General features: G+C 43.7%; 1 protein-coding gene across 3 annotated transcripts in view; it reads left to right on the top strand.

The window, feature by feature from the left end:
- EP400 (E1A binding protein p400) overlaps window positions 1-23,592 on the top strand; it is a 3,509,270-nt gene that overhangs the window by 733,194 nt on the left and 2,752,484 nt on the right. For all 3 annotated transcript variants that reach the window (XM_044065578.1, XM_044065569.1, XM_044065563.1), the window contains one exon: window positions 17,830-17,970. In XM_044065578.1, the coding sequence (XP_043921513.1) occupies window positions 17,830-17,970 (141 nt within the window). The remainder of the gene's footprint in view (window positions 1-17,829; window positions 17,971-23,592) is intronic.

Genomic DNA, 23,592 nt, shown 5'->3' with positions numbered 1-23,592 from the left:
AGAGTGTAGCCTCCCAGACATCTCAAATGCGCAGGTGAAAGCTGCTCTCTCTAAAGCTAAAAACACAGCATCAATGGGACCGGATGGTGTCCCCGGCTGTGTGCTACACGAGCTAAATGAGGAATTAAACCCGCACATAAGGCAGCTGTTTAATCTCAGCCTTACCACAGGATACGTGCCCAAGGAGTGGCGTACGGCAACTGTGGTCCCACTCCACAAAGGCGGTGCCTCTACGGACCCTGGTAATTACCGCCCCATAAGCTTAACAAGTTTAGTCTGCAAAGCTATGGAGAGGATCATAATGGAGCTCATAAACAAAGATATAGGGGACTTGCAGACATTGGACCCGTCCCAGTTTGGCTTCGTCAAGGGCAGATCATGCCTTTTGAACTTGGTCGACTTCTTCGAAACAGTCCCCAAGGCCATTGATGAGGGAAAGGCAGTCCATACAGCCTACCTTGACCTTGCAAAGGCTTTCGACACAATACCCCACTCGGGTATTGTAGAAAAACTTACCAGCTTAAATGTAAACCCATATGTCACAAGATGGGTTGCAAACTGGCTTAAGGACAGAACCCACAGGGTTAGAGTTGCTGGCGCTATGTCAGACTCCAAGCCGGTCACAAGCGGTGTCCGACAGGGCTCGGTCCTTGGCCCCCTATTGTTCGGCATCTACTTCTCAGAAGTACAGGCCAACATGGGAGGACTTTGGCTGACAAAGTTTGCAGACGACTGCAAACTGGGCGCCATAGTGGAAAGTGCATCGGACACGGATATCCTTCAGAAGGGACTCACGGAAACAGATAGCTGGTGCCAGAGCCATGGCCTGAAGTTAAACACCAAAAAAATGTATAGTCATACCCTTCGGGAAAAACAAGGTAACCCCAAGCTACCATATAGGTGGCAATCCACTAAGCACAGAAGAGGTTATCAGGGACCTGGGGACCCAGGTTGACAGTGGCCTTTCTTTTGACACTCACGTTGCTAAAGTGGTTAGAAAGACCTTCTACATTGCCCACCTGATCATGAAGGGATTCACATCCAGATCTAGTGAGGTTATTGTTCCCCTGTACTCTTCACTTATCAGACCAATGATCGAGTACAATGCCCCATTCGGGATGTATCGCACCCGACATCTGCAACAATTGGAGAGACCCCAAAAGTTCCTCACCAAAAGGATAAAGGGACTCCAAAATCTGTCATATGCTGCCAGATTGAAGAAACTCCAGCTCTATTCAGTTGCATACCGTCTGCTCAGAGGTGACATGTGCCTGACATACAAGGCCATGTCCAACCCGGAATTAATGGACATGCTCCACCTCAAAAAATCCAAATCCACCAAAACCACTAGAGCAAGCGACTTAAACCTTAGCACGGATGTAAATAGGACGTTCTGGAGAGATAGATTTATCACTCAGAGACTCCCTATGCTGTGGAATAAAATCCCGGTCCGTGTGAGGCAGAGCACCTCGCTGGCTCTGTTCGAGAAATCTTGACCTGTGGATGGGAGATCGTAGGTTTATCCCGGGAATCATCTCTGTGTCACTGCTGGACAGAGGCACAACAAACTAATGGGCACAGTATTTTTTCATATAAGGGGTGGCGTAAGCCACAAAAATTTGGGCTAGGCTTATAAATGCCTTAGGGCAGATAGCCTAGTATAAACCTATGAACCTATAATATGTAGTTTGTGATGAGTAATAGAAATACATTCATAAACACATTTCCAAAAAATTCTGTCAAAAAACTTAATTTATCACAGTGATGTCGTTGAATGTAAATATCAGTATGTGATAAAATATGTGAACTGATCGCATAAACTATGACTTTTGAAATGGTATAAAATGCAATGAACCACATGAAAAATATTAAATGAAAGTAAAATAATGCACGAAGAGTTCCCCTTAAGTCGATAATACTTTAATGTTCGTAAATGCGACTTTTAGCTGTCATATGGTGAAATAAATATCTCAAATACTTCTTTTCTCACCTGTCATAATTGGAGTCAAAAGATTCAGCCTATCAGATAGGAAACATAGAAGCCTCCATTGAGTACCAGTGAAAAACAAAATGTAACATAGATCATCTAAAAAATAGAATGTTCCAGTGAAAGCTCCTTACAGTTAATACCCACCAACTCCGTAGACGCAAAACCCGTCTGGAAGGTCAAATCGCAAACTCCTATCTAGTCAACAGTAGAGGGTTGAATTACAGGATTTTAGCCAATCATGTACAGGCATGCATATTCTATCATTTAATATTTTTGATGCGGTTCATTGCATTTTATACTGTTTCAGAAGTCATGGTTTATGCGATCAGTTCATGTATTTTATCACGTACTGATGTTTACATTCAACGACATGGTGGTAAATGAATTTTTTGATGGAATTTTTTTAGAAATATGTTTATGAATGTATTTATATTATTCATTACTAACTATATATTGATTTTTGTTTCTTAACATATTTAGATAGGACGATGATTATGATAGTTTCTCTTGATTGGTGAGCGCAGATGCACTGTATTTAAATTGATGTTTCACATGATCTGTCTTGTGCAAAGAATGGTTGGATTATAAATCTTTTAAGGAGTTTATCCACAATTGTTTATTTTGGTGCACTATGATTTATAAATAAAATTGTTAACCTGTACATAATGTATTAGGGTTAATATTATGAATTTTATGATGTAGTTAATTTACATGCACTGTTTTAAGATATTTGTTTTATTGACCCATTTTGATTGACTGTTAGATCGAATTGGGATACTTGATTGGCTCTAAAATGAATATTGTTAAGCCAATGAATTGAAATTTTTTCCACTATTTTGATTGCTATTTTCATTTCATTTATTTTATTGGACGAGTGGGCAGTAAGATTTTAAGGTTTTTTTGTTTTATTTATTTATTTATTTTATTTTTTTCATTTGTTGCTTTTAAGTATTCTTAAGATTTATAATTATGCCTTAACACTATTTAAATTAACATTTTTGTATTGTTATCAAAAGTGTGACTTTAAGCAGTTCAGCCATTGTCTAGGATTTGTATAAATGGATGATGTCGTAGTTTATACAGCTGATGTAGGACTTTGTCCGAAAGTGCACATTTGTATTATCGTCTTTTTTATTGTCTTGTCACGTATGCAGTAAAGACGTTTATGCCAGTGACCACAGCCTTGGTAACCATTAGTGTTTTTGTATTATACTGAGTATTTATTCTCTGTGGCGACATTATAGCTGCTCTTCCATTCTTTTTTGTTTGGTTTTATACAGATATATATATATATATATATATATATATATATATATATATATATATGTGTGTGTGTGTGTATGTATATACACACACACACACAAATACACATATATATATATGTGTGTGTGTGTGTGTGTGTGCGCGCACACATATATATGTATACACACAACATATCTTTCCGATTGCCTTTTGACATTACTAAACTAGGTACCCCGCCACTTGTCTCCCTGATTAAATCATATTTCATAGCATTGATAAATGCTGATACAGAGTTTTTTTTTTTTTTTTTAACTTTCCTATACATTATTGCATATACCTCAGTTTTCTGCTTTGATTCATCAGTTTGATTTATGCCACATTTATACTTCATATTGCTGATTTGTTTAAGCATTTTTTTTTTAATTATTATTGCAGGCATCCCTTCTTGTAATACATCTGTCCATTTTCAGGTATGCAGGAGACCAAGAGCCAATCACATCATTCAGTGGATGCAAGGCAGAAAAGCTTGTTTTGAATTATGTGCTAGTGCATTGCTGTTTTCATGACTTTGAAGTATGATTTCATCAGAGGGAGCAAGCTGGGGATACCTGGTTTTCATAGTACCGGTTAGCATCAGCAGTCAGTCAAGCTTAACTTAAGAACAGGCAGTGATTTTTTTTTTGAGATGGCTGAAATGTGGGTGTAGAAGATGGTACATTTAGTGGTGTGGTGGGGAGCAGTGGGGCTTGCCTTACTGCAGAAAAGCTTTTTCTCCATCACTGCATTTTTTTAAATTTAATGTTTTTCTTTGTTTTGCACTTGCTGGGTTTCATTAATTATTTTTTTTTGATCCAACCAGCAGTCTGCAAGTGATATGTTGGAGTAATCCGTGATCTGCACTTCAGCATCAAACAGATCACCTGTACCCATTATTATTCCTGAAAAGATAGACTTAACCTCAGATAAATGCCCATCCATCCAGCCTGACTTCCTGAGCTTTGGATGTCCCCTATGCTGGATGGTCTCCTCCTTGAGCCAGATATGCCAGCCTTTTTCCAGGTGGAAAGGAGAGAGTAGTCCACTGTGCACAGTATCTTTTTGTTGCAGTCCTCTTTAGGAGTTATTCCATTGGATGTCATTGGGTCAACTTCCAGAGCAAATTTTTTTTGCATTTTTGTGTTTTTTTTTTTGTTGTGTATTGTAATTGCTTGTTTGAACTAGGTTTCTTCTCAGTGTTCTGTATTTTGTTTGTGTAGCTTTAGGATTTTCAGGAGCTGATAACATTCCTGGATCACTGGTTCCCACCAAAGAACTTCTGTCTTCAGTGCTTGTTTGTCTTTGGAGGGATCACTCAGTTTCCACATGCAAGGAGTACTTGTATTTAAAAAAAATCCTAAAAAGTAGAGTGATGATTCTTGTGGCTTTACTGGGGCATCAAAAGGTCCTCTCCTTGAGCCAGGAGCTGATCTTGATTCAGCTTTTGCAGCAGGTACATTTCAGCATTAAGTTTTAAAGTGCTTTGAGTAACTTTCTAATGCAAGATTGAGAAACTTAGGAAATTGATATCAAAAGATGCATGGCATCTTGATGCAGGAGATAATTGAGACCATATCAGTCCCTCAGAGGTTTTAAGACTTTGGCTGTGGGTAAATTCTTGGCTCTGGAGCCTGCTGTTTTGGCATAGCCATCTACTGAAGCATCCTTGGAGGCTGGCAACAGACTAGTGTTTGCAGTCTCTTGATACTCATCATCAGAATTTTATTGCTGTATCACAGTTTGATGTAATTTGCCAGGCTTTCTCAGTGGGCCAACATGTGGTGGATGCCTGAAGGGTAGGCCTTTCCCCTAACGTCCGTGCTGTTTTGATGGGACAGTCTTCTTTTTCCAAAGTGCATGTAATCATTTCTGCTTTTAATTTGACTTCCAGGCTCCCAGATGTGGAGTCCCCCCGCTGTGTCATTCAGCTTTAGTACATTAGTCCCTCAGTCATCTGTCCCACCTTTTCAGGTGTCAGAAAAGTATGGCTGCTTGTGAAAGGTAAATTTCCACCAGTGATTGTCTGTTGAGCCAAGCACCTCAATTTTCTTCACCTGAACATCATCCCACTTGTATTTTTGCAAAGTTATAGGGTCCCAGCCACTTATTTAGTTTTCTCTGGGCAGTCACTCCCTCTTGGCTCTCCACATACGCTACAACCCTCCCCTCCTACATTGCTCTACACATCAGCAACCACTATTACTCCATTTGCCCTACTAATCTTCTCTCTTGTCTTACCTATCTCACACTATTTCCTAACCCTTACCATACTACTCTCACACACTCCACGGCATCATACCATCCTCCTTAATCCCCTTCTTACTCATCCATCTCTCATGAACTGTCTCCTCCAACCCAACACACTTATTCAAACCTAAGCTACTCTCCTCTCCACCCCCCTCCACTCATCTCCCGTACTTCACACCAGAAAAATCACTAGTCTCACACAACGTATTCTTCCGATCCCCACTACATTTCTTCACTCTACTCCTCCACCATACCAGTCTTTCACTTGCCGGTGACATCCACGCTAACCCCAGACCCACCTCTATCACTTTGTTGTGTCTTTCGGCTTTTCTCAGTTAGGGGTCACCACAGCGGAACTCCGGTCCGCTAATGATTGGCAGTAGATTTTTATGTGCTGAGTTGCTGGCCCTGACGCACAACCTTCAACAAAGGTACACCCATTCATGCATGTCTCCACACACAAGATGCTCTAGCTGAGAATCGAACAGGACAACGTCTTACTGTGAGGCGACAATGGTACCGCAGCACCACCACCACAGACCCACCTGTATCACTAATCTAGCTAAACCCTCCTTACTACCATACAAATCCAAGTCCATTTGCCTCATTACACTTAATGCACAAAGCCTTGGAAACAAAATCCCTAACCTCCATGCTTGGCTCTCCCATAACCACCCTGACATAACCGCCATTTCTGAAACCTGGCCCAAATCCTACATAAAAGGTAACAAAATCTTACCACCTGGTTACCAAATCATTCGCAACGACAGAGCCCACAAAAAAGATGGTGGAGTAGCTATAATCTACCCCTCCTCCCATACCATAACTCCCTACACCAATAAAATACCAACATTTGCTAATGCTGAAATTACAATCCGCTTTCTCAAAATAAACAACCACAAAGCCATTTGTATCACTGCCCTCTATATTCCCCCTGGTGATAACATCAGAACACTTGAGAACATGCTATCCTGGTTCTCCACTCACATAAATAATGAAACCTACACCCTGGGCGACACCAACATCAACCAGGCCACTTTAAACTCTAATGCCCCATCCCACATCATCAACCTGTAGAATTTCTCCCAACTAATTGATTCACCAACTAGACCGACTGAAGATGGTACCTCTGGAACACCATCATTGACTAGATCCTAACAACTCAGCAAAGTCTTATCACCTCTGCAGGAATTATACGAGATCCTCTCAGTGATCACTTACCTGCCTTCGCCGACCAGCTCCCATCTCCACTGCAAAAACAACACCATTGCATTCAGACCCACAACCTCTACTTTTTCAACCCTCAAACTTTCTCACATTGCCTAAAGCTCACTGACTGGTCCCCGCTAAAAACCCTTCCACTAGATGATGCCATATTCCATTTTAACCACTCATTCTTGATCCTCCTCAACCAACAGCCCCCCCCCCCCCAAACCAAATGCATCAAAGCCAATCCCTGCCCATGGTTATCAAATGAAACTAAACTGGCCATGCAACATAGGGACAAAAAATGGAAACAATATCAAAAACATAAAACCCCCCAACTCCCTCCTAGAATTTAAGCAACTCCAAAACTACACAAAAAAGCTTATAACTAAAGACCGCGAAGCCCACTACTCCAAATTCCAGTCCTTGCACTCAACAAATCCCAAAAAATTATGGGACCCCATATCATCCATTTTGCATCCTGGTAGTAAAGATAACTCCTGCCCTAATCCCACCCTCTCTAACCTTGACACAGCCACCCATTTTAACTCATTCTTCATAGACTGCCTAGGCAAACTGTCCTCCGCATTCCCACCCTCTCCTCCAGCCCCTCCCACCACAGCATCCTCCCTAATCAACTACCCCCTTCCAGACCCTTCTGCCTTTCTCCCATTTCCACATTCACCATTAAAAGACATCTCAAACTCCAACCCTGTCACAATGCACCTGACTACCTCCCACCTACCTTCTTCAAACAGTCAGCAGATAGCATCGCCGATCCTACCTCAATTCTCATAAATAGATCCATTCAAGAATCATACGATGTCCTTCAAGGATGCATCTGCAGTCATAACATATGGGTTGTCCTGCCTCAGGCAGCCCTTCGGTCGGCCGGATTCCAAAGTCTGGGTCTGGCCTTGGCTGATGTCGCACCTTCCCCGACGTCAGAGCGTCTGGGGTAGAAAAGCATCAGCCGACGCCATTTTCCTCAGTCTTTCTTGCCGCGCGGTGCCTGAAGCAGTAGCTGTTCGCAAGTGCCGGTCGGTCAGATCCAATGATTTCAGCTACCGAAAACTTTGAAAAAGCTAAGTACCCCATTGGGGACTCTTTCTTGCCTCAGCCGATGTCAGATAAAGTAAATAATTGTTTAACTTGTGGGAAACAAATACCTCATAAGGATTTCAATTCCTACTGCCTTTCTTGCTTAGGCCCAGACCACGACGTATCGTCCTGTTCAGCCTGTGCTTCCTTCAACCGACTAACTCTTAGACGTCGGTCAGAGTTTGCAGAGGAATTTTTTGGGGCTAGTTTTGCATATAAAATGCCGTCGGAGACTCCGACATCACATTTGGTGAAAAAACGGAAGGACAAGGACCGACACTCGCGGCCCGCGGTTTCGGCTGAAACCACGGTAAGGCCTACCGCGAGTGTCTCGGTTTCGGCCGAAACCAAGTCCTCGGAGATTCCTTCATCCGAATCCAATCAACCGACCACGGCAGCCCGGGAGGCCCCAGCTGAGTTGGCTACCGAGCTACCTACCGAAATCAGTGCCCAGGATATGTCCGACACCATACCTTTGGACATATCTACTCCTGCACGTGGGGCAGCTAGGCCCCCTGCTTCCATGTCCATTAAGGCCTTTTCTAGGGCTAAAGCTGCTAAACTTTCTAAAGCTTTGCCTCCCAAGACTACATCCCAGAGGCCTTCCTGTAGTTCTCAGATCCTCAGCCTTGCAGAGGACCTTATTTCTTTAATTAGAGGTTCACAACCTCACCCGGACAGGGCCTCTCATTCTCCACCAGACAAAAGGCCCAGGACTGAGCCTTCTGACCCACACTCTTCAGATGGGTCCTCGGATGGTTCTGAGTTGTCAGACCACGAGGAGGAGGCTTATTCGCCCTATGAGGATTCAGATGCAGAAGAATCTATCCCTTCGGCCTCCCCTCCTGAAGAGTTTTCCTTTGGTGAGACTCTACACTCCATGAGAGAGCATTTTCAATGGCAAGGTCAGGATTTCTCTGATTCTAGAAAAAGATTAAGGACCTTTTTACGTTTGCCTCAGCATAGGCCCTTAGCTATACCTCCTGTTTTGAATGTAATTGATGATGTGTACAATGATGTCAGTACAGCCCCTGATACTCTCCCCCCGGCCCCTGCCAAACCTGATAGATACTACAGGGTCCCGGATTCTCATTTTCAGCTGTATAAAGCCCATTCTGCAGACCCAGAAACTATTACTCTGGGCCCTAAAGGGGTTGCGGCTGCCACTGCCAAAAATCCTCTACCTTCTGAAAGAGAGTCTAGAGCTTTAGAGAGATGGGGAAAGAAGGTATATACTTCTGCAACTCTTTCCGTTAGGGCACTAAATTGTCAATTTTATATGATACAGTACCAAGAGTATTTGTTAGATGAACTGAACAAGAAGCTTTCTTCTCCTGAGCCACTTGACCGTAAATCCCTTCAGGATTTGGTACACAACTCACAGCAGGTTAGTAATCATTTCTTAAAGTGTGGTTATGATGCATTGGAGGCTTCATTTAGGTCAGCTATGACTGGGGCAGTTATTCGTAGGCATGCCTGGCTGAAGGAACAATCTTTGCCATACCATGTTAAAGCTAAACTCCTGGATGCTCCAATGGAGAAACAAAATTTATTTGGCTCCTCTGCCCAGGAGGTCTTAAAAAAGTATGAAGAAAAGGCAAAATCTGTGCAAACAGTTAAGGATTTCCTACAAGTACAACCACCGAGATTCAGCAGAAACTGGCCTACTAAGAATTGGTCCTTTCCAGACTCGGGACAGAGCCCAGAGAGGCAGGAACAGACGCCCCAGAGGCAGAGGCCAATCTAGGGGCTCTTACAGAGGCCGTCAGTGGCAGCCTGCCAACCAGACAGGTAGTGCAACAGCAGCAACAACAACTACTACACCAGGACAGGCTCAATGACTTTACTCTGATTCCGCCCACCAGGGCTCAACTGGAAGCACCCTTGGGCGGAAAGCTTGCTTTATTCTCGAAAAATTGGCATTATATTACAAAGGGACACATGGACACTGCAAATAATAGACAAATGATACAGGTTCCACTTCCACACTTTGCCAAAAAGAAACGGAATGCCAAACCTACCACCAAATCAGAGGGCAGAGGCTTTAAAGCAGATCAACAACTTGCTTCAAATGAAAGCTATAGAAAAGGTACCACTTTCAGAGCAAAGCCAAGGATTTTACTCCAGACTATTCCTTGTACCAAGAAAAGAAAATCAATGGAGGCCTATTCTCGATCTGTCCGCACTGAATACTTACCTCATTGTGCCAAAATTCAAGATGCTGACCCTACAGCAACTTCTTCCCATGTTGGGCAAGGAGTCTTGGCTGGTGACTCTAGATCTCAAGGAGGCATACCTGCACGTCCTTATTCGACCAAACTGCAGAAGACACCTCAGATTTCTTGCAGGATCGGAGCATTATCAATTCTCAGCATTGCCCTTTGGCTTATCTACTGCGCCCAGAGTATTCACGAAATGCCTGGCATCAGTAATTGCACACTGCAGACTTCAGGAGATTAGAATCTACCCTTATCTGGACGACTGCCTTATACAAGCGGACAACAAGGTAAATTTGATAAAAGACTTCGCCTATGCCATCCACCTACTACAGGCATTGGGATACACAGTCAACATCCAAAAATCAAGACTGGTTCCATCCCAAAGGATAACCTTTCTGGGTGCGGATCTAGACACAACCACCCAAATGGCCTTTCTCACAGAAGAAAAACAAAAACAACTTCCGGATTACTTCATGAATCTGACAAGACAAGCTCAGCTTACTGCAAGGAAAATCCTGCAGGCCCTGGGTTACATGGCATCCTGCATAATTCTGATACCACAGGCCAGGCTGCGTATGAGAAAATTACAATGGTATCTAAGGAGTGTATGGTCTAAACACAGTCGGGTCTACTACTAAACACCGACACGACGATTCCCCGACACAGAACTCACCGACGCCAAATAACCGACAACACACAAACCCGACAACGCAAAACACCGAACACCATTACACCGACACACGGAACGTAAACAACACGCGACACTACATAACATACACACTAGCCCTGACCCAAACCCTAACCCTAAGGTCCGACACTATCGCACACTTCACCTACCTGCACCCTAACCCTAACTCACTTAACCCACCCCTAGCCCAAGCTCCGACACTAACGCACACATCACCTACCTGCACCCTAACCCTAACTCACTTAACCCACCCCTAGCCCAAGCTCCGACACTAACGCACACATCACCTACCTGCACCCTAACCCTAACTCACTTAACCCACCCCTAGCCCAAGCTCCGACACTAACGCACACATCACCTACCTGCACCCTAACCCTAACTCACTTAACCCGTCCCTAAACTACAGTCCCTCACTAGCACACACTTACCTTACCCGAACCATACCTCCAACACGAACACACACTCACCTTTCCCACAGCCTAACCTGACATCCCACAATCTCAAGCTCTTACCTGACTGCTCCTAACTCCGTCACTATCGCACACTTAACGCGTCGCGATCGCACATTCCCTTGTCGGTCTTTCCGCTGTCGGCAAGTCACTCTGTCGGTACACTTACCTGTCGGTCATCTGGCGTCGGTGAGTTTTCTGTCGGGGAATCGTCGTTTCGGTCATTAGTAGTAGACCCACACAGTCACAGTTTGGAAACTTTGATACCAATCATTCCTTGCCTTCAAAAGGAATTCTTGTGGTGGGCTCAGGCCTGCCAGTCCAACAGAGGGTTGCCTTTCAACAAACCAAAAACAAAACATACCATCACCACGGACGCTTCGGACCGAGGATGGGGAGCACATATGGAGGGCAAATGTATCCAAGGCCTATGGTCTCAAGGACAGCTACACATGCACATAAACCAAAAGGAAATGCTGGCAGTAATGCATGCAATCGAGGCTTTCAAACCCTTCCTCCATCAAGGCCACCTGTTAATAAGGACAGACAACACCACGGTCATGTGGTACATAAACAAGCAGGGAGGCACACACTCCTACCCTCTATGCCGGCTGGCTATGAAGCTATGGGAGCTATGCCTGAAACTCAATATCCAACTGCAGTCCCAGTTCGTGCCAGGAAAGGAAAATACACTGGCAGACAGCTTAAGCAGAACTACCATGGATGCACACGAATGGATGCTGCACCCAGACATCTTCCAACTCATAACAAAGGCATGGGGAACGCCGGAGATAGATCTGTTCGCCTCCCCCCTCAACCATCAACTGAGGACATTTGGCTCAAGGACATACCACCCACAAGCATGGAGGGTGGACTCTCTCTCTTTCAGCTGGAAAGCTCTAAAAGTATATGCCTTCCCACCTCTCCCTTTAATGTACAAGGTTCTACTGAAGATCAGGGAGGAACAGCCAAGAGTGATTCTGATAGACCCAGACTGGCCAAGGCAACACTGGTATCCACTATTGAGGAGCATGTCACAGGCAAACCATGGCCTCTCCCCCTATGGCCTCTTCTTCTGACGCAGAACAATTTCAAGATCATGCATCCCAACTTAAAAACATTGCAGCTAACTGCCTGGAAATTCCCTTAAATCCAAAACAAAATGTTTTATCACAGAGAGTGAAGGACATTATCATGGAAGCTCGCCGGCCTTCCACAAGGAAGATACACTCAGCTAAATGGAAAAGATTTTTCATTTGGAACACATCAAAAGGCTTAGATGTGACAGTGGCAAGCATGACACATATTCTGGAATACTTAGCAGAACTGTTCCACAATGGCCTTTCCTATTCTTCCATTAAGATTCATGCCTCAGCAATTTCAGCAGAATACAATGTGGATCCACCTATCTTCTCACACCCTCTCCTCAAGCAATTTCTGAGAGGGATCAAAAATATCAAACCTCCAAGAAAACCCCCTTTACCGGCTTGGGATCTCAACTTTGTCGTGGAGAAACTAACACTTCCTCCCTTTGAACTAGCAGCAACAGCGGATCTTCAGTTTCTGTCTTGGAAAACTGCATTCCTTCTGGCAATAACTTCAGCAAGAAGAGTATCTGAGTTACAAGCATTAATGGCAGTACAGCCATTTCTTATCTTCCATCAGGACAGAGTTACACTAAGAACTAATCCTACTTTTATGCCAAAGGTGGTATCTAGGGTATCCTTGAACCAAGCTATTCACTTGCTCATGCTCTTCCCAAATCCACAGAATAGAGGGGAAAAACTTCTGCACACCCTGGATATACACAGACAACTACGCTACTACTTGGACAGAACTAAAAGTAGCAGAAAAACTGACCAACTGTTTGTAGCACATGCTGCTGGGGTGGAAGGAAAAGCAATTTCCAAACAGACAATTTCAAAATGGATAGGAAATTGCATTCGATTTTGTTACTCCTTTCATGGAAAGTCAGTTCCTGCAAACATCAGGCCTCATTCCACAAGGGCCACGGCCACCACTACAGCCTTCCTAAGAGGGGTGGCTACCAAGGACATTTTAGAAGCTGCTACTTGGAGCTCCGTGCATACATTTACCAAACATTACAATCTACCTTTATACTCCAGATCCAGAGCAGGCTTTGCTACTGCAGTCCTGCAGGGGATCTTAACTACACCATCTTTTTCTTAGTACCTCCTCCCCCAGATTGGCTATTCTACCCATATGTTATGACTGCAGATGCATCCTTGAAGGACATAGTACAGTTTTGTACCTACCATAAATGTAGATGTCCGATAGGTATGCATCTGCAGTCAGGTTTACCCTCCCTCCTACCCCTCTGTGGTATTCCTAGGGTGTTTACCCCTCTTTTAGCTAGCTGGGGGAATCTATTATGGTGTATTTGTTTGTATATACATGTATATTTATATATATAATTTTGCAAATGTTTGGAATTCTATTGCATTTATCCAAATTTAGCCTTCCTAGAGGGCACCTGGCATCTGGGGCAAGAAAAACTGAGGAAAATGGCGTCGGCTGATGCTTTTATACCCCAGACGCTCTGACGTCGGGGAAGGTGCGACATCAGCCGAGGCCAGACCCAGACTTTGGAATCCGGCCGACTGAAGGGCTGCCTGAGGCAGGACAACCCATATGTTATGACTGCAGATGCATACCTATCGGACATCTACATTTATGGTAGGTACAAAACTGTACTTTCCCTCTGTCTGGCTGCATGCTTACATCATCCCCCTCCATAAAGGTGACAAAAACTCTGAAACCACCAACTTCAGGCTTATTGCTATCTTTTTCCCCCTTTCTAAAATTCTAGAGAAAACCATCCAAGCTCAACTCATGACACACCTAACCCAAAACAACCTCCTATCCCCTACTCAACACGGCGTTCGCCCTAGCCACTGCACCATGACTGCCCTTCTTTCCTTTATGGAAACCATCAACCGTGAGCGTAACTTAGGCATATTTGTATCTATACTATTCCTAGATCTGTCAAAAGCATTTGACACCATCTCTCACACCCTACTCATATCCAAACTCTCCACTCTACACCTCTCTCCCACCACCATAGCCTGGTTTTCCAGCTACCTGTCCAACCGCCAACAAGCTGTCCAATGGAAAATGTTAACTTCTCCCTTCCTACCTACTTCCACAGGTGTCCCTCAAGGCTCTGTTCTTGGCCCTCTACTCTTTAACCTATTCATTAACAACTTACACCACTCCATCCCAGAATTGTCATGTCATCCAATGTGCAGACAACTCAACAATCATCTGCTTAGCCTTCTCTCTCTGAGCTCCTAGCAGAAACCCAATTAGCCTTCTCCACAGCAGAATCCTGGATGCAGTCCAACCACTTGCCTCTTAATGCCAAAAAAAAAAAAAAAAACCAAAAAACAAATTAATGTTATTTTCCCCTTCCAAAAACTCCATTATTGACAAAATCCTAGCAAAAACCCAATTAGCTTCTCCACAGCAGAATCCTGGATGCAGCCCAATCACTTGGCTCTTAATGCCAAAAAACAAACTAATGTTATTTTCCCCTTTCAAAAACTCCATTATTGACAAATCCTCTTTCACCATACAGAGCCAGAACAACACCCTCCTTGAAATTGCTCCCACAACAAAGCTTCTCTGCATCATCCTAGATGAAGAACTAAAATTTGATACCACATCCACTCCGCAATCAAAAAAACCCACCTAAAGATTGGCCTCCGCTACAGACACAACTGCTTCCTCAGCCCCTCTACTCATCAAACCCAGGCATCCACCTTCCTGCTCTCCTCCCTTATGTATGGTGCCCCTCTGTTTACCAATCTCCACCTTGGCTTACGTTCCAAACTTGAATACAGCTTCCATAAGATCTGCAAATTTGCAACCAAATCTAAATACTCATCCCACCACTGCCACTTCCTCCTCTCCCTCAATTGTCTAGAACTACCCCAACTACCTCTTTTACCTACAACTCACCATTGCCCACAAGCTCATCTTTAAACCTACAAACCGCCCATCTCCCGCTACATCCTTAAAACCCTATGTACCCAACCGCCTACTCAGATCCACAAACCAAAATCTCCTTCTGGTCCACAAACCCATACGACCTCCTGGCCATCTACTAATTTCCTACTCCTTAGCTAAACTGTGGAACTGTCTCCCCCCTCACATATGCAACCTACCAAGCTATACAAATTTCAGATCTCAGCTATTCTCTCATCTAACAGCTAAATGGGAATCCCCATGTCGCGCTCCAGCATAAATTCCTCTCTACCCTTTCTTTCTTCCCTGCACTGAAATTATCACCTGTTATCACTACTATTGCCTCTTGTCTTCCCAAAACATTTTCATCCCCAACCTGGGACTGAATTTCTCTGTTAACTAATGAACTATACTTTCAATAACAAATAGTTTTGGTGCTGCTTTCATAAATAATGGTTCATCTAACCACAAATGGTTTGTAGCTATGTTTTAAAATTTAACTCACTTCGCGCTTGTCACATTTTGTTCTTCTGTTAATGTTGAGTTTACCTAACCTACAAAAGTCTAGTAATTCCTCATGTTCTTCAGTATTAACTCTCTAAGTGCTTATTACATAATGCATTATTCTTCTGTAATGTTTAATTGTTCTGTATGAACTCTCTGTTATTTCTTTGTAACATTTAACTTGGAATGTCTTGGAGCTTTTCTCCCCGGGCCTCCATTGAAAAGGGTCTCTTTGTGGTCCAGCGGACTTCCCCGGTCATCAAACTTAAAGTAAATAAATAAGATGACCAGGGATTGGTCTGTTTTTCCTAAATGTATTCTCTTTCATTTATGACATGGATGAGAAATCCTTGTCATTGGGGCCTCCACCAGAGAGGACTTTTTGTGTTAGAAGAAATTGCTGGACTCTCCCATAAAAGGTACTTGAAAGTGCTGGGTGTCATCCTAGGCCTACCATAATCACTCCTGTCTTCCATACCTTGAAGATGTTTTAGAGACTGCAACTTTAGGAGAGGGCAAAATGTTCTGTAGGGGCAGTGACCCCCCACCCCCACCCCAAGACAACCCCTACAGCGCTGATTGTGTTGTAGACTTTACTGTTGGATCTCCGTACCTCAGGGTTCCCCTACAATAAAATATGCGCAGAAGAAGGCATTCTTTATTTAGTGGACATTTGTTATTGTATGTCTTCCCCGTCATTCCCTTTGTCCCCTAATCTTGGTGAAAGCAAGAGAAGAGGAAGCAACCTTTTTGCAGCCCCATTCTGTCCCAAGCAGCCTTTTGTTATTCCTCCTCCTGTAGTTGAAGTAAGTGGAGTAGTCCATTGTATTCATCTTTCACAGTGCAGATCCAAACTTGCAGTGTACTTTTATACTGACATTCATTAGCTTCAAGCTTTCCTGGAAGTTTGATGCCTGATTTCTCCTAACAGTTTATTTTTTATGTCCTGTGGGGAAGGTATGCAAACCAGCCACCAGAAAATCTTAATTTGTTGCCTAGAAGAGAGAGTCTGTGTGGAGTAATTTCTGTCACTTGCTCTTAAAAGGCTGTTGAACAACAGGATCTAGATTACTTTACCGTTTTGTTTACATTATGGCTATTTTGTGCATCAGGAAAGGTTGATCCAACCATTTCATTCAGCATACATACATATTACTGTCCTTCTTACCTTCTCTGTAAACTATTTAAGGGGTTTATGCACCCAAGGCAACTCAGGAAAAAGACTCTATTTTGGGCTTTGGATGATGTACTGTAGAAGCTTGATTATTCTCCCTTTGAACCTGCCAGTGATGGAGTTTTGAAATATTTGTTGGAACCCCCCTTTTTTCCTGGTGGTCTTCACTCTTGTGCTGAGGGACTCAGGGCTGTAGGCCGTTATGGTTACAGAGCACTTACCATTCTCCATCAGAACAGAGCATCTGTGAAGACCAGGGTGGTTTCTGGGTTAGCTAGGATTTGAAGTACTAACCTGCTAGTTTTCCTTAAACTACAGAGTAGATAGCAGGAGCAGCGACCCTACTGAATGTACATAGTCATCTCGCAGACAACTTGGCCAGAATATTTTATTTGTTTCTGCCCATGATGGACCTTTAACTGCTTCAAGTTGCGGTTCTGTGATGTGTGTGCTGTTAATGTTTTTTTTTACCATCTGGTGTCATAGTTGGAAAAAGAATGCAGAAGGTAAGTATAAAAATGAATAAGCAAAAATAGATAGAATAGGGGGACAAGGCTTTCAATGTGGTCTTCAGTGCTGCTGCTTGTAATGGCTGGAGCTGTAATTACTTGAGCACTGATATAGAAATTTATTAGAGATTCATAAGAATGATATAAGTTGAGGAGCAGGCACTTTTGAAAGTAAGCCCTGCAGCACTTTTGTTGATTTGTTAAGCTAGATTATTGTCTGTCAGTATTTTCAATTATTCACATGTAAATCCTCTGTCATTTACTAGTATTGAGAGTAGGTATAATAACAAGAAAATGTAACTTGACAATATGGTAGTTAATAGATTATTTGATGGGAAAATTGTAAGACGTACCCCCCCCCACATGCACACACAGAAGGATGAAAAGCATCCCTTTATAGTTGTTAGTTGTTTAAAATATATTGGATATTGTTACTGTGCTATTTTGTGTAATGAAGCTGAATATTTTTTAATTCAGCTTGTAAGGACTGTGGCTCGGTTCCATGAAGAAAAGAAGATTATTGAAGAAAAGACTGTGAAAGAAAAGCAGAACAGTTTAAGGCGCATAGCAGCCTCAGTTGCACGAGAAGTTGAATACTTCTGGTCCAATATTGAACAGGTAAGCACTGCATGTGCACTAAGATTTATGTGTATGCAGTCCATACTGTACAGAGTACTGTATTAGAAGAGAAAAAATAACACAACTCCTTGCTGTATAGTGTTTTCTTTCTGTATTTTAGCTACTGTGCAGTGACACGAATAATTTCCTGAAGAGCTGCAGTATTGGTGTGGATTTGGTTTAGTGTAGGTCAGCTGGCATGTTTGTAGCTTAAAGTAAAATGTGAGAGTGAGAAAGGGAGATTGCAGGCGACTTTGGCACTTAACGTCTTATAGTCTTGGAGAAGGTAAAGGGATGTGACTTTGAAAATTATCTACATAATATGGATAGTGTAGACTTGGAAAAGTTACTCCTCGAGCAGCTTTCACATCTCTTCATTTCAAAGCAGATGTTAATCTGCTGCCCAGTCATCACACTGCACTATATGTAGTTGAATGAACAAATTGTTCATTGGCTGTTTGTTTTGAAATGTTAAACAAAACCTTCTGTTTGTTTTTGCTTACTTTTCTTGCTTTTTGGTGTTTCTGCAGATGATGCCATACTTGTAGACTTATTAGCATAGAGACCAGTAGCAGTAGCAAGACTGCTATAATACAGGTTGTCAGTGAAATGTTCATAACCTGGGGTTTATGTTCTGTTTCCACTTTAGTGAAAACTTTTCATGTCTTTTGCTGCAGCTGGACAAATACATTGATGTCCTTCATGGATGCATCTGCAGTCATAACAACTGGGTTGTCCTGTCGTCAGGCAGCCCTTCGGTCGGCCGGATTCCAAAGTCCGGGTCTGGCTTCGGCTGATGTCACACTTCACCCGACGTCATCTCTGTTGGTCTTCGGGTATAAAGGCATCAGCCGACGCCATTTTCCTCAGTCTTTCTTGCCGCGTGGCGCCCGAAGCAGAAGCTGTTCGCAAGTGCCGGTCGGTCAGATCCAGAAATTACTACTTCCGAATACTACTTCGAAGACTTCTAAAAGCTAAGTACCCCGTTGGGGACTCTTTCTTGCCTCAGCCGATGTCAGAAAAAGTCAATAACTGTTTAACTTGTGGGAAACAAATACCTCATAAAGATTTCCACTCTTACTTTTTGCCTTGTTTAGGCCCAGACCACGACATAGCAGCCTGTTCAGCCTGTGCCTCATTCAACCGACGAACGCTTAGGCGTCGGTTGGAGTTTGCTGAACAGTTTTTCGGCTCAGATTTTGCGTACATTATGCCGTCGGATCCTCCGACTACCCAGATTGTTAAAAAACGCAAAGAAAAAGACCGACACTCGCGGTCCGCGGTTTCGGCCGAAACCATGGTTAAGCAAACCGCGAGTGTCTCGGTTTTGGCCGAAACCGAGAAAACTGATCAAAGCACAGCTGAATCAATGACTACTACTGAGGCTCCTGCTACCTTACTTGAAACGGCCTCAGAAATCTTACCTACAGTGGTTACTAGTGACTTATCAGACACCATCCCTTTGGATGTCTCTACCCCAGCACGTGGTGCTGCTAGGCCTCCTGCAGCCATGTCTATTAAGGCCTTTGCCAGGGCTAAAGCAGCCAAATCTACTAAAACAGTGCCTGTTAAGCCCCCCCCTACTAGGCCCACTTCTAGTTCACAAATGCTTACTCTGGCAGAGGATTTAATATCCTTAATTAGGGGATCTCAATCTCACCCAGACAGGGCCTCTCAGCCCCCAGAAAAGAGACCTAGAGCAGAGCCCCCCGAGCCTGTGTCCTCTGATGATTCCGCAGAGGACTCTGATATTACAGACCAGCCAGAGGCTCAGTTCTCCAATTATGAAGACTCAGATGCTGAAGAATCCATTCCAGCTGCTTCTCCACCAGAAGAATTCTCCTTTGGGGAAACCTTACATGCCATGCGAGAACATTTCCAATGGCAGGAACAGGATTTCTCAGATTCCAGAAAAAGACTTAGGACTTTTCTGCACCTACCACAACACAGGCCTTTAGCTATACCTCCTGTCCTCTCTGTTGTGGACGATGCATTTAATGATGTCTGCACTGCACCAGATTCCTTACCTCCAGCCCCTGTCAAACCAGATAGATTTTACAGGGTTCCAGACACTCATCACCACTTATACAAGGCCCCACTTGCAGACCCCGAAACCATATCCCAGGGGCCTAAGGCAGCAGCCTCGACCACAGCAAAAACCCCTATTCCTTCTCAAAGGGAAGCCAGGTCTTTAGACAGATGGGGCAAAAAGGTTTACACCTCTGCTACTCTCTCAGCTAGAGCTTTAAATTGTCAGTTTCACATGATACAATACCAAGAGTTTATGCTTGATCAGTTAACTAAAAGCTATCCTCTGATGACTCTATAGATAAGAAATATATATTAGAAATGGTAAATAACATACAACAGGTTAGTAACCATTCCTTACAATGTGGCTATGATGCACTGGAGGCTTCATTTAGATCAGCCATGACTGGCACAGTGATAAGAAGACATGCATGGCTGAAGGAACAGGTCTTACCGGATCATGTTAAAGCTAAGTTGTTAGATGCACCTATGGATAAGGCCAGTTTGTTTGGTACACCTGCTCAGCAGGTAATGAAGAAAATGGAAGAAAAGGCAAAATCTGTACAAACAGTTAAAGATTTCTTGCAAGTTCAATCCCCAAGGTTTAGCAGGAACTGGCCTGCCAAAATTGGTCCTTTCCTGACTCCACAAGATCCCAAAGGGGCAGGAATAGACGTCCCAGAGGCAGAAATCAATCCAGAGGGGGTGCCTACAGAGGACGACAGTGGCAAGGTAATAACAGAGGCACAGACACAGCCACTGCCACTACAACAGCACAGTGACTTGATTCTAACTCTGCCTACCAGGGAACAAATAGCAGCACCATTAGGCGGAAAATTATCCTTATTTTCAATAAACTGGCACTATATCACAAAAGACAAGTGGATTCTGCAAACCATAGACCAAGGATACCGGTTCCACTTCTACACTTTACCAGTCAAAAGAGGAATGCCAAACCTGCCTCCAAATCAAAAAACAGAAGCTCTACAGCAGATAATGCAACTAACAAAGATGAGAGCTGTGGAAAAGTGCCAATAACAGAACAAGGCAAAGGATTCTACTCCAGACTATTCCTAGTTCCAAGAAAGGAAAAAAGCTGGAGACCTATTCTCGACCTGTCCACCTTAAATACATACATCATTGTCCCAAAATTCAAAATGCTGACCCTCCAGCAACTTCTTCCCATGCTGGGCAAGGAGTGCTGGCTGGTAACTCTAGATCTCAAGGAGGCATACCTGCACGTCCCCATACGACCAATTTGCAGAAGATACCTCAGATTTCTTGCAGGATCAGAGCACTATCAATTCTCAGCATTGCCCTTTGGCTTATCTACTGCGCCCAGAGTATTCACAAAATGCCTGGCATCAGTAATCGCCACTGCAGACTACAGGAATCCAAATTTATCCATACCTGGACGACTGTCTGCTACAGGGGACAACAAAAGCAAGCTAACAACAGATTTACAAAGGGTCATTTACTTGCTACAAGCACTGGGATACACAGTCAATTTACAAAAGTCAAGGCTGATACCATCCCAAACAAGGACATTCTTGGCTGAATTGGACACAGTAAAACAAATGGCATTCCTAACTGCAGAAAACAAAAGAACTCCCTCTTTACTTCTTGGCACTAACAAAACAGAACAAGCTAACAGCAAGAAAAGTTCTGCAGGCCTTGGGCTTCATGGCATCCTGCATAATCTTGGTTCCACATGCCAGACTACATATGAGAAAACTACAGTGGTACCTAAAGAATTTATGGTCCCAACACAGGCACAGCCTAGAAGCAGAAATTCCTCTAATCCCATGCCTAAAACAGGAGTTCCTATGGTGGGCTCAAGCATGCCAGTCAAATCCAGGCCTACCTTTCCACAACTATCAAGCAAGCCAAACCATCACAACAGACGCCTCAGACCTAGGATGGGGGGCTCACATGCTGGACAAATGCGTACAAGGATTGTGGACACAGGACCAGCTCCATTTGCACATCAACCTAAAAGAAATGCTGGCAGTAAAGCTGGCAATCCAAAAATTCAGACCATTCCTCAAAGCAGGACATTTAATGATAAGGACAGACAACACCACAGTCATGTGGTACATCAACAAACAGGGAGGCACTCATTCATACCCCCTATGCAGAATGGCTTTGGACCTTTGGAACCTGGCGCTCAGCTACAACATCCAGTTACAGGCAATGTTCGTACCAGGAAAGGAGAATACTCTAGCAGACATGTTAAGCAGAACCACCTCGGATGCTCACGAATGGATGCTACACCCGGACATCTTCAAGGCCATCTCAAAGAAATGGGGAATGCCACAGATAGACCTATTCGCTTCCCCTCTCAATCACCAGCTCAAAAATTTCTGCACAAGGACGTTCCACCCACTTGCATGGAAAGTGGACTCGCTCTCCTTCAGCTGGAAAGGTCTGACAGCATATGCATTCCCACCTCTTCCCTTGATACACAAGGTGTTACTAAAAATCAAGGAGGAACGTCCAAGGATAACCCTGATAGCTCCAAACTGGCCAAGACAACACTGGTACCCATTGCTGAGGAGCATGTCTCGGGACAAAATATGGCCAATACCCCTGATGCCTTTGATGTTAACCCAGAACAACTACAGCATCATGCATCCAAACCTAAAAACTTTGCAACTGACTGCATGGAACATCACATAGCAGCAACTAATCCAGAGCTTTCCCAAAGGGTTAAAGACATTATCCTTGAAGCCCGCAGACCTTCAACAAGAAGGAACTACGAGGAAAATGGAAAAGGTTTGTCATTTGGAGCTGAAAGAGGAAAAGATGTGTCCAATATAGACATTGCTAACATTCTGGAGTATTTGGCAGAGCTTCTACATACAGGCCTGTCCTATTCCTCCATCAAGATACATGCATCAGCTATTTCAGCAGAATACAGCTTTGATCCACCTGTCTTTTCACATCCTTTACTCAGGCAGTTCCTCAGAGGGATCAAGAATGTAAAACCTCCTAGGAAACCACCATTGCCAGCTTGGGACTTGAACTTTGTGCTGGAAAAGTTGACACTGCACCTTTTGAACCAGCAGCAACAGCAGACCTGCAGCATCTATCGTGGAAAACTGCTTTCCTACTGGCAATAACCTCAGCAAGAAGGGTTTCTGAACTTCAGGCCCTAATGGCAGTACAACCCTTCCTAATCTTCCACCAAGATAGAGTGTCCATGAGGACTAATCCTACATTTATGCCTAAGGTGGTATCCAGAGTGTCTTTAAACCAGGCAATCCACCTACCTACCTTCTTCCCAAACCCACAAAACAGAGGGAAAGAATGCTGCATACCTTGGATGTACATAGACAGCTACGCTACTACCTGGACAGAACAAAAGTAACAGAAAACTGACCAGCTGTTTGTAGCCTATGCAACAGGAAGGGAAGGAAAAGCAATTTCCAAACAGACAATCTCCAAATGGATAGGAAATTGCATACGATTCTGTTACTCCTTTCATGGAAAACCAATTCCACAGAACATAAGGCCTCATTCTACAAGGGCAACAGCCACTACCACAGCCTTCTTACGAGGAGTGGCAACCAAGGACATTATTGAGGCGGCTAC

This window comes from Protopterus annectens, chromosome 1.part0, assembly GCF_019279795.1.
Source record: "Protopterus annectens isolate FY-2018-M chromosome 1.part0, PAN1.0, whole genome shotgun sequence".
NCBI lineage: Eukaryota > Metazoa > Chordata > Ceratodontiformes > Protopteridae > Protopterus > Protopterus annectens.
Note: the sequence above shows the minus strand (reverse complement) of the source record. Positions and strands in the feature narration are given on the sequence as shown.